The sequence below is a fragment of the Dipodomys merriami genome, unplaced genomic scaffold (genome assembly GCF_024711535.1).
Source record: "Dipodomys merriami isolate MVZ:Mamm:240054 unplaced genomic scaffold, mDipMer1.0.p SCAF_19, whole genome shotgun sequence".
NCBI classification, from domain to species: Eukaryota; Metazoa; Chordata; class Mammalia; order Rodentia; family Heteromyidae; genus Dipodomys; species Dipodomys merriami.
The window spans coordinates 26,249,901-26,261,347 of NW_027203270.1; the positions used below are offsets into that span (position 1 = coordinate 26,249,901).

At 44.4% G+C, this 11,447-nt stretch overlaps 1 protein-coding gene across 2 annotated transcripts in view; it reads left to right on the forward strand.

The window, feature by feature from the left end:
• The window catches only part of LOC138830992 (signal transducer and activator of transcription 5B), a 78,474-nt gene that overhangs the window by 64,298 nt on the left and 2,729 nt on the right, over nucleotides 1-11,447 (forward strand). For both annotated transcript variants that reach the window (XM_070028015.1, XM_070028016.1), the window contains 6 exons: nucleotides 2,277-2,483; nucleotides 3,773-3,867; nucleotides 4,070-4,200; nucleotides 5,060-5,230; nucleotides 10,581-10,632; nucleotides 10,914-11,018. In XM_070028015.1, coding sequence (XP_069884116.1) covers nucleotides 2,277-2,483; nucleotides 3,773-3,867; nucleotides 4,070-4,200; nucleotides 5,060-5,230; nucleotides 10,581-10,632; nucleotides 10,914-11,018 — 761 coding nt within the window. The remainder of the gene's footprint in view (nucleotides 1-2,276; nucleotides 2,484-3,772; nucleotides 3,868-4,069; nucleotides 4,201-5,059; nucleotides 5,231-10,580; nucleotides 10,633-10,913; nucleotides 11,019-11,447) is intronic.

Sequence of the window (11,447 nt, forward strand, 5' to 3'; positions counted from 1 at the left end):
ACCTGTCCTGCAGTGTGTAATTACTAAAGGATTTTGTTTAAATAGTAAGCATTTTTCACATGTTCAGTTACATTAGTGGCTAGGGTATGTTATTTTCAAATAAATACATTCCTGTGGGAAATTGCACCTGTGTATAACTGACATAAATTCCTTGCAGTATTGTTTTTTCATAGTTAAAGCTTAGAGATTGTTATATAGATACCCATTTCTAGCATTTTGGCAAAATACATTATTGTTCTTCCTTACTATAAAAGATTTGGCAGGGGGGCTGGGAAGGTGGCTCAGTGGTAGAGTGCTTGCTTGCATGCATGAGGCCCTTGGTTCGATTCCTCAGCACCACATAAGCAAAAAAGCCAGAAGTGGGGCTGAGGCTCAAGTGGTAGAGCGCTAGTCTACAGCTGGAGAGCTGAGGGACAGTGTCCAGGCCCAGAATTTAGGCCCCATGACCGAAAAAAAAAAAAAAAAGATTTGGCAGCCATAAAAGAAAATTATGGATTAAAGAAAAAAAAATTTTTTTTGGTCGGTCGTGGGGCTTGAACTCTGGGCCTGGGCGCTGTCCCTCAGCTCTTCAGCTCAAGACGAGCACTCTACCACTTGAGCTACAGCGCCACTTCCGGTTTTCTGGTGGTTTAATGGAGATAGGAGTCTCATGGTCTCTTCTGCCCTGGCTGGCTTTGAACCGATCCTCAGATCTCAGCCTCCTGAGTAGCTAGGATTACAGGCGTGAGCCACCAGCACCCGGCTAAAAAAATTTTTTGATTGGTTGTTGGGCTTGAACTCACGACCTTGGATGCTGTCTCTGAGCCTCCTCTGTGCTCAAGGTTAGTGCTGTACCACTTGAGCCACAGTGCCACTTCTGGTTTTTGAGTGGTTAATTGGATATAAGAGTCTCACAGGGACTTTTCTGCCCAGACTGGCTTTGTACCATGATCCTCAGATCTCAGCCTCTTAAGTAGCTAGGATTATAGTCATGAGCTACCAGTGCCCAACTTAAAAAAATTTTTTAATTGACACACAATAATTGTACCTAGTTATAGGATACATGTATACATTGTGTTATGGTCAAATTGGGTTATTAGCAAACCTGTTGCCTCAAACATTTGTCATTTCTTTGTGGTGGGAGCACTGAAAAATCCTCTCTTGTAGCTAATATACACTGTAGTACTGTTAGCTAGACACTGAGCTGTGTAATAAAACCCCAGAATTTATTTCTCCTGTCTAACTCTAATTGTACCTTTGTATGTATTGACTAACTGGCTAAATGGAACGAAAAGCAATTTTTTTTTTTTTTTTTTTGGGTCCGGTCATGGGGCCTGAACTCTGGGCCTGGGCGATGTCCCTCAGCTCTTCAGCTCAAGGCTAGCACTCTACCACTTGAGCCACAGTGCCACTTCCGGCTTTTTTCTTGTTTATGTGGTGCTGAGGAATCGAACCCAGGGCCTCATGCATGCAAGGCAAGCGCTCTACCACTGAGCCACCTTCCCAGCCCCCAAAAAGCAATTTATTGAAGGTTCTTATTGTTTCATTTTCTTTTATTCTTTCTTTGGTGCTTGAACTCAGTGTCTAGGCACTGTCCCTCAGCTTTTTTACTTAAGGCTGACACTCTTCCACTTGAGCCACAGCTCCGCTTCTGTTTTTTTGATGGTTAACTAGAGAGAAGAATCTCATGTACTTTTCTGCCTGAGCTGGCTTCAAATGGAGATCCTCAGATCTCATTCTCCTGAATAGCTAGGATTACAGGCATGAGCCTTTGGTGCCTGGCCTAAAGTTCATATTCTAAACTATTTCTCAATAAAGTCGCCAATTTCTACCCTTGCATGCCAAGTTGCTTCACTTGGTGCTAGAGTTCTTGGCAGAAGGTGTCAAGGGCAAATATTTGAACACACACAGGTTCATGTGAGCATGTGGACCCATAGGTGCACATTCTTTCTGTACCTAGAAAACTAGTCTTTTCAATTTCTGAAATTTCCTGAGTTTATAGCGTAAGAGCTGGACCTAGGTGAGGGAGGTTTTGTTTTGATGGCGTTAGAAACTAGGGTTGGACTGCAGGGTGGGCAGGTCATTTACCAACTGGCACACCTCCCATGAGGCCCTTTTCCAGGTGTGGGAAGAAGGCATCTCTCAGAAAGGCCTACCCCAAGAAGTCTGAATGTCCTCTGGCGTGGCACCACAAATGTTTGTAACTACCTCCAGCCACCATTGTTTTTCTTTTGCGGCTTAAGGAAATCAATCATGCAGCTGTTTTCTCATACAATTCTGGCTTCCCTTGCTCTCAGGGCAGGGTGCCATTTGCTGTGCCCGACAAAGTACTGTGGCCACAGCTGTGCGAGGCGCTCAACATGAAATTCAAGGCCGAAGTACAGAGCAACCGGGGCCTGACCAAGGAGAACCTCGTGTTCCTGGCACAGAAACTGTTCAACAGCAGCAGCGCCCACCTGGAGGACTACAGCAGCATGTCCGTGTCCTGGTCCCAATTCAACAGGGTGAGCAAGCGGCTGCCAGCTGCTATTAGGTCAATCATTCCCAATCATTCACCCTCTGGAGTCTCCCTGTCCTGGGCCCCTGTTCTTTATATATCTAATAAAATAAGACAGAAGTAAGAGAAGCTTCTGAACCAGGCACAGGTAGCTCAAGGTTGTAATTGTAGCTATGCAGGAAGTTGAGATCTGAGGATCGTGGCTCAAAGTCAGCCTAGGAGTGAGAATCTTCTCTCCAATTAGCCCTCAAAAAAGCTAGAAGTGGAGCTGTGGTTTTAGTGGTAGAGTGCTAGCAAAAAAGCTCAAGGACAATGCCTAGGCCCTGAGTTCAAGCCCCAGGACCAGCAGAGAGAGGGGGAGGCGAGGAGAGAAGCATCTGAATAGATAGACAACTTTAAAAATTACCCATGTCTTGTAAAAAATGCCATTTTTTCATATTTTAAGGAAACCAGGCTTTGTGCAAAGTTTATGAACTTTCAAAGGAAAGCAAACATGAATGTAACTTATGAGAAATACAGCTTTAGGATGATGAGAATTCTAAGACATTGTCCCATCTAATGTCTAGTGTTCACTGATATGTAAACCCAGTCTGGGCTCCCATGAGACCCTGTACCCCCAGAAGGGGACACTGATGAAGGAAATATTTCCTCTAGCATCTTGGAACTTCAGATAGCAGATAGATCTTGGTTTCTTTTCTTCTACCCTTGCTTTTTGTATGGTTTGTATTAACAAGTTGATTGGCAGCTTTGCTGATAGTGGAAGGGCTGTAATGGGGAAAGCAGGAGAGCTTAGGGTTTGTCTTTGCCATTGCAGCAAATCCCTGCTGTCCAGTAGAACCAGGTAACTACATTTGGCAGACAACATGGGAACATCTTTGTGATGCCACCATCTCTGTGGCCTTACTGCGCAATTTTATCCCACTCAAATCTACCAATCCATGGAGCATCTTGCTAAGATGCAGGCTGTGATTCAGCAGGTCTGAAATGAGCCAGGAAAATGTGCATTTCTCAGAATCTCCCAGGTGGTACTAATGCTGCTGGTCTCAAGTCGCACATTGAAAACAACCAGGACTGGTCAGCCTGCCGTCCTCTAGGGGTTTGCCTTTTCTCTCACTTCCTTTTCTTCTGTGGTCTGTCTGTTACAGGACCATTTGGTAGAGTCATAGGGATACTTGTTTGCTTCTGACAGAGGAGATGTTTGTTTTCTGTTTCATTTTTCCAGTCAAAGTACATTCAAGCAGTAGTCCAACTGTCACTCTTGCTTTCTTGTGCTCATTGTTGTATATCTCCAACCAGGAGAATTTGCCAGGACGGAATTATACTTTCTGGCAGTGGTTTGACGGTGTGATGGAAGTGTTAAAAAAACATCTCAAGCCTCATTGGAATGATGGGTGAGAACCCTCCCTCCCTTCCTTCCTTCCTTCCTTCCTTCCTTCCTTCCTTTCTTCCTTCCTTCCTTCCTTCCTTTCTTTTTTGAAGGGGAGGTCTCTGTTGCCCAGGCTGGTCTCAAACTTGCTAGAACCATAATTTTTTAAATCAATCATAGAGTATAAAGGTCTTCCTCCTGGCATTAACCTCGTCCTCTGCTTCTAGGGCCATCCTGGGTTTTGTGAACAAGCAACAGGCTCATGACCTCCTCATTAACAAGCCAGATGGGACCTTTCTGCTGAGATTCAGTGACTCAGAAATCGGTGGAATCACCATTGCCTGGAAGTTTGATTCTCGTGAGTGTCTCCTCCTTCTATAAGACACAGCTTGGTTTTCTGTCCCAAAGTAGGCTGCCTTTGTTACAAAATTATTTTAACAATTGATTGTGTACTTATTATTTGTTGAGGCCAGTACTAATTATGGGAAATACAAACCATTATCACCATGACACAGCTGCTCACAAATGACTGCCTGTGAACAGTCTTATTATGGGAAACACAATTGTACATTTTGGGAAATACAAAAGTATAACCATGTAATACTGCAGTCTGCACAATCTCAGCCACTTCCCTTTTGAAATGTTTCCCTCATTATTGCCCAACCTGAAGCTTATTTTAGTGCGGAATTACTTGGATGATTTGGCATCCTGAGAATAATAGTACACTCTATTAATCACTCCCTTTTTCCTAGTTAACCTAAGTGTATAGCCTCTGATCATCGCCATACAAGAATGTCGATTCTTTCCTCCAGCCTCTATAATGAGATAGCGTAGCTTGCTTGTTGGTTTTTTGTGACTTACTGATCTTAATAGTTTTTAATAGCTCTTACTGCTTTCTCTGGACATGAGCATGTGTTCTAGCTTTCTTAAATACCATTGTACAGAGAATTGGGGATTGGAGTCAATAAGAACTGTTTCTTCTGGGAAGGACAGAATGTTGCTTGAACTTGTATCGACCTGAGATTATTGTATCTCTAGGGCTTATCTACCATGGCTTTTTAAAAGTATGTTACCTGCAGCCTGTGGTTATTTTAAACTAGAGATTTGTGTTGGAACAATTTCCATGGAGAGCTTAAATTTGTAGTGTTATCTGGGTGTCAAGGTCCCCATGTTCAGAAATCATGATTAGAATGTGATTATTCTGTTTACTGATCTAGAGGAGAGGATGTTTTGGAATCTGATGCCTTTTACCACCAGAGACTTTTCCATCCGGTCACTGGCCGACCGTCTGGGGGACTTGGATTACCTTATATACGTGTTTCCTGATCGGCCAAAAGATGAAGTGTACTCCAAATATTATACACCAGTTCCATGCGAGCCTGCCACTGGTAACAATGTTCGCATTCTGATTTCATTTGATTGTGTGTGTGTGTGTGTGTGTGTGTGTGTGTGTGTGTGTGTGTGTGTGTGTGTGTGTGTGTGTGTGTGTGTGTGTGTGTGTGTGTGTGCATGCGCATGCGTGCACATGCTGCAGGAAACTCACACAATTAGCATTCAGTCACTACTGTTTGAGCAGTATCCAGGGCAGATGTGAGTCCTGTACCATGTTCATTGCACATAGAAAACACATCAGTCACTAATCCCAAGTCACAAGGAACAAGTTGCTTTTAACACGAGCTTAGATTTAATAAAATTTTTCTAATTCTATTTTCAAAACAGAGATGGGGGGCTGGGAAGGTGGCTCAGTTGTAGAGCGCTTGCCTTGTATGCATGAGGCCCTGGGTTCCATTCCTCAGCACCACATAAGCACAAAGAAAAAAGCCAGAAGTGGCACTGTGGCTCAAGTGTTAGAGCGCTATCCTTGAGCTGAAGAGCTGAGGGACAGCGCCCAGGCCGAGTTCAGGCCCCATGACCAGACCCAAAAAATACAAAAACAAACAAACAAAAAAAAACAGAGATGGGATTAAGGGGCATGGCTCAGGTAATAGAGCTATCTGCTTGGCAAGCACAAGGCCCTGAGTTCAGATCCCAGTACTTCCAACAAACAACAGCAAAAGACAGAGATGCTTGAATTGTTTTCTGAGTCTAGAAGCTCTTTCCATACATTTTCTTTTTTTTTTTTTGGTCAGTTGTGGGGCTTGAACTCTGGGCTTGGGCACTGTCCCTGAGTTCTTCAGCTCAAGGCAAGCGATCTACTGCTTGAGCCACAGGGCCACTTCCAGTTTTATTGGAGATAAGAGTCTCACGGACTTTCCTGCCTGGGCTGGCTTTGAACCACGATCCTCAGATCTCAGCCTCCTGAGTAGCTAGGATTACAGGTGTGAGCCACCAGTGCCTGGCTATTCCATACATTTTCAGGAGACACATAAAGGCATAAGAGAGAGAGCAGCCAGGTGCCAGTGGCTCACACCTGTAGTCCTAGCTACTTAGGAACCTGAGATCTGAGGATCACAGTTTGAAGCCAGGTAGGCAGGGAAATCCACGAGAATCTTATCTCCAATTAACCAGCAAAAAGCCAGAAGTGGAGCTGTAACTCAAGTAATAGAGTACTAGCCTTGAGCAAAAATGCTCAGAGACAGCACACTCAAGCCTCAGGACCTCTACAAGAGGGAGAGTGGGGCAGGGAGGGAGGGAAAAGGAGAGAAGGGGTGAGGTAAGGAGGAAGGGAGAGGAAGAGTAGAGGCATCACATGACTGCATGTCATCTGTAGGCAGGTTGGTGATAAATCTTCCAACAACTCTGTAGGTGGCATTCTGTAGGGATAAAGAAGTGACAGGGATGAGGGGATGGGAAGGTTGGGGGAGGAGGTCATTCTCTTAGTGGTCCAGGGAGGTTTCTGAAGAAGTGACATTTGAATCGATGGAACAAAGTGTGGAAGCTAGAGAGAACACATGCAAGGCTTAGCGACAAGTGCAGTCCTGAGGGGGCATGGGCTCAGTGCCTCTGGAGAGGCTCATGGGGGCCAGGAGGCTGACACCTCAGCATAGAAGCCAGGAGGCTGAAGCCAGGCACCCTGGCTGTGGAGGCCAGAAGACGGAAGCTGGGATGCCTTAGCCACAGAAGCCAGGATATAAGGTTTGGGTCAACCCGTATGTAATCTTGTATCCTAATTTTCCCGTCCACTTAAAAATAAATCCTAAGAAAAATTATAAGTCAATAATGCAATCTTCTAACAACATATCAATGATTGTACAGAATGCTATTGTATAGTAATTCCACATTGTAGTCTGTGTTGGTTTAATTAAGATATTTATGATTTAATTTATTTGCTTTTTGGGGTTATGGTTAAAGGTAATCTTGTGCATGTATTTTGTCCAATTATAACTGAAGATAAATTCCTAAAGCAGAATTGATGTCAAAGAATGATATTGTTTAAGCTTCCAGAACTGCCCTTACGTAAGCAGAGACCATTTTCACTCCCATAGATATCTGTCAGGCATCTGCTTCTCCATTCTACCAGCCACAAGCTGCAAACATTATGTCATGCCTGCCGGTTTGATTGCTAGAAAAATGGCTTCTTATGGGCCCTACTTACATTTCTTTGATTCTAGATAACCTCAAACATCTTTTCGTATGATGATAATAATAAATGGAATAACAAAATAATAATAGCAGTAGCTAGGAAGGTGGCTCAGTGGTAGAGTGCTTACCTTGCATGCATGAGACCCTGGGTATGATTCTTCAACACCACATAAACAGAAAAAGCGGAAGTGGTGCTGTGGCTCAAGTGGTAGAGCACTAACCGTAAGCTGAAGAGCTGAGGGATAGCGCCTAGGCCCAGAGCTCAGGCCCCACAACCAAGGGGGGAAAAAAAAAAAAAAATATATATATATATATATATATATATTAGCAGCTGATCCTGTGAAATGTTTGCTGTGTGCCAGAAACTTCTCCTATAGTACCTCATTTCATCCTCAGCACAGCTGTGTGAAATAAAAACAAGTAGTATCCTCATTTTACAGATAAGGGAACTGAGAACAGAAAGGTAAAATCTACTCAAGATGACATAGCTAGAAAAGTAGCCAAACTAGAATGTGATTTCAGTATATTCCAGACCATATTACATAATACATGTTTTTAATTATTTTTTAATGTTTATTAATGGCAGCAGGGGGGCTTGAACTTAGGGCCTAATACTCTTGCTTGGCTTTTTCATTCAAGCCTGGCACTGTGCCACATGAGCCATATCTCTGCTTCCAGCCTTTTTTCTGGAACTTGCCTGTCCAGGATGGCTGTGAACCATGATTCTCAGATCTCAGCCTCCTGAGTAGCTAGGTACCACCAATGCCCAGCTAGAACCTATATTTTTTTATATCATATCATTGGCCATTTGTATTTTTTCTCTGAAGTGCATGTTCATCTTTCTTGCTTGTTTTTCTTTTGAAGCTTCTTTTAATATAGACACTATATTAATCCTTTGTTATAACAAATATTTTCTCTATGTTATTTCTGAAGTGCAAATACAGGCAATTTCTATAGAAACCCATTCTATAAATGTTTTTCTTTTGTACTGGAGACTTAATTCAGCTTTGTACTTTCTGGAAGAGTGCTCTGCCACGTGAGCCACACCCTGTGAACCTCCTACTTCTGCCTTCTGAGTAGCTGGGATTACTAGCATGTGCCCAGCTTTGCAACTTTTTTTTGTTAATACAAATCTAGATTTTTAAGCTTTAGTTTCTTACAGCCTTTCTTTGGTTGTGTGTGTGTGTGGTCCTAAGGCTTAAACTCAGAGCCTAGACACTGCCCTGAACTTTTGTGCTCAAGGCTAGTGCTCTCCACTTGAGCCACAGCTCCACTTCTGACTTTTTTAGTAGTTAATTGGAGATAAAATTCTCACAGATTTTCCTGCTTGGGCTGGCTTCAAATCTTAATCCTAATATCTCAGGCTCCTGAGTAGCTAGGCTTATAGGTGTGAACCACAGATGCCTAGCCTTTCTTTAGTTTTGTGTGTGTGTGTGTGTGTGTGTGTGTGTGTGTGTGTGTGTGTGTGTGTGTGTGTGTGTGTGTGTGTGTGTGGTGTGTGTGGTGTGTGTGTGTGTGTGTTTAATCTGTTTGCCAATCTATAAAATTCTCTGTTGAGCATAAGGTACAGCTGTCATGAGCTGTCGTGAAAGATAGCTGCTGACAGAGCTGTAGGCTAGGACAAGACACTTTGGACTGTTTAGCTAACAACTCTCCTGAGACGCTGGCGGCTAGGATAACCTTTCACTTTGCTAGGCTGTTTAGCTAACACCTCTGCTCTATTGATAGTATGAGTCCCTGTACTAATGTAGTTCGGTTTGTATGGTTCCCACACTTCTGTGCTTGGGAGACAAGACTTCATTCACTCACAGCTGACTCTAAATTCCACCCACCTAACTGTATCTCCATAAGAAGCCTCTAGAGGGGCTGGGAAGGTGGCTCAGTGGTAGAGTGTTTGCCTTGTATGAGGACCTGGGTTTGATTCCTCAGCACCACATAAGCAGAAAAGGCCGGAAGTGGTGTTGTGGCTCAAGTGGTAGAGTGCTAGCCTTGAGCTGAAGAGATGAGGGACAGCACCCGGGCCCCACAACCACCACCACCAACAACAAAAAGCCTCTAGAATGGGTGACTATAGCTGGCTAGGACACATGTAGACCACCTCTTGTCTATTCTTACCCCATGGCATTTGTACAGAGTCAGGGACAGCATCCACAGGTTTTTCATTCAACCAACATCAGCACTGACAACTGTTTCTGGTCAGCAATCAAATTGCCTTCCACATACAGAAGTGACAGGGCAAGGAAAAGCAGGCAGGTACAGGAAAAAGAGACACACTCTCTAAGTTGAAGAAGTAGATACTCAGAAGTAGAATTACTTGATCAAGGATCATTAAGTCACATCCATTGCTCCCTAATGCTGGGAGTTACTGTGTGGTCACGATACTGTTTCTGCTAGAACACTAGCAGTAAGGAGGGTCGTGGTTCCTTGTCTACTTCTAAAACTAGAAAATTGGCCTCTTGCAACCTCTGCCAGTCCTAATACTGCCCCAGGATCTGGAGAACAAAATCTCTATTTCATCTTTGACTGTGTACTTTTTAAGATATGAGAGTTTTTTTTCTCCCTGCTGGGTATGGTGATGATGACTCTTACAATGCTAGCATTTAGGAGGCTAAGGCAGGAGGAGTACAAATTTGAGGCCAGCTTGGACTACATGTCAAGACAGAATAAAAAGATTTTTTTTTTCTTTTTTGCTGGTCCTGGTGCTTGAACTCAGGGCCTGGGCACTGAGACTATTTGTGCTCAGGGCTAACACTCTACCACTTGAGCCACAGTGCCACTTCTGGCTTTTCCTGAATAGTTAATTGGAGATAAGAGTTTCATAGACTTTCCTGCCCAGCCTGGCTTCCAACTGCTATCCTCAGATTTCAGCCTCCTGAGTAGCTAGCTAGGATTATAGGTGTGAGCCACCAGCACCTGGCTTGATATTTTCTTTTTATGACTGTGTGCAGTTAACAGTTAACTTAGGTTGTTGCAGAAGAATATATTTTCTATGAGTTGAAGAATTTTTTTAAAATATCCTGGCCAGTCTGCAAGATACCTAAGTTTTCAACTTCTCTTTAAGATTGCCAAACAGATGGAAATATGAGTGTTTGTCATGTCCTAAGATAAAATTAGATGACTGTGTCTTCTCCAGAGAAAAGTTTGTGATTCTTAAGAGAGATTGCATCTTATTCCATTTGAGAATGTTGGTTCTCAGCACAGTTCTTGCCTTGGCAGCTAAAGCAGTTGACGGATACGTGAAGCCACAGATCAAGCAAGTGGTTCCTGAGTAAGTATTACCCACTCCCAGTCTCCTGTTCCTCCTCCTTCTATGTCCCCAACATCCAACATGGCCACCCTCCCCTGCTGAGCCCAGCATCCCTGAGCCCCTGAGAACCTGATCAGCCCTCTGGATCCCTAGGCTTAGTCATATTTCATCAGCATCCAGGGCCCCATGACTAGAACCAGATCCCCAGGACTCAGTGGGGCACCTTGTCCTTCTACACCCTGCAAATGACGTCACCACACCCCACATCAGCACCACTGGCCTCATTGTGTTCCCTTCTGCAGGTTTGTGAACGCGTCTGCAGATGCCGGGGCCGGCGCCACGTACATGGACCAGGCGCCCTCCCCAGCAGTGTGCCCCCAGACTCATTACAACATGTACCCACAGAAGTAGGTCGTGTTCTAGTGGGGGTCCGTGGGGAGGCACTGGGAGTCTGGCTGCAGCTGGTCCCCTGGGAGGAGGGGGTGGGGGGCTGGTAAGCAAAAGGAATGAAAGATCCTGGGGATCTGAGACCACTCAGGGAGGCCTGGGCTATGGGCTGTGGGAAGGAGAGATTCACCCAGGAAAACTGTAGTTTTGAGTGGGCTCAGACAAATGGCATCTGCTCCCCTCTAACTGGAGATTTGTTTTGCTATGTGTAAGGACTGAGGGTGGATAGGTCTGGTCAGTTAGTGTTGGGGCAACTAGGTGGATGTTGGTATCTATGCCTCTCTGTAGAGCCAGCCAGCAAAGGCTTCTTCTTTAAGGGTGTAGGGCTGAGGGGACAAGCGCCCAGGCCGCCTTCCTGGTGACCTCCATCTCTTGTTTTTCCTCCCAAG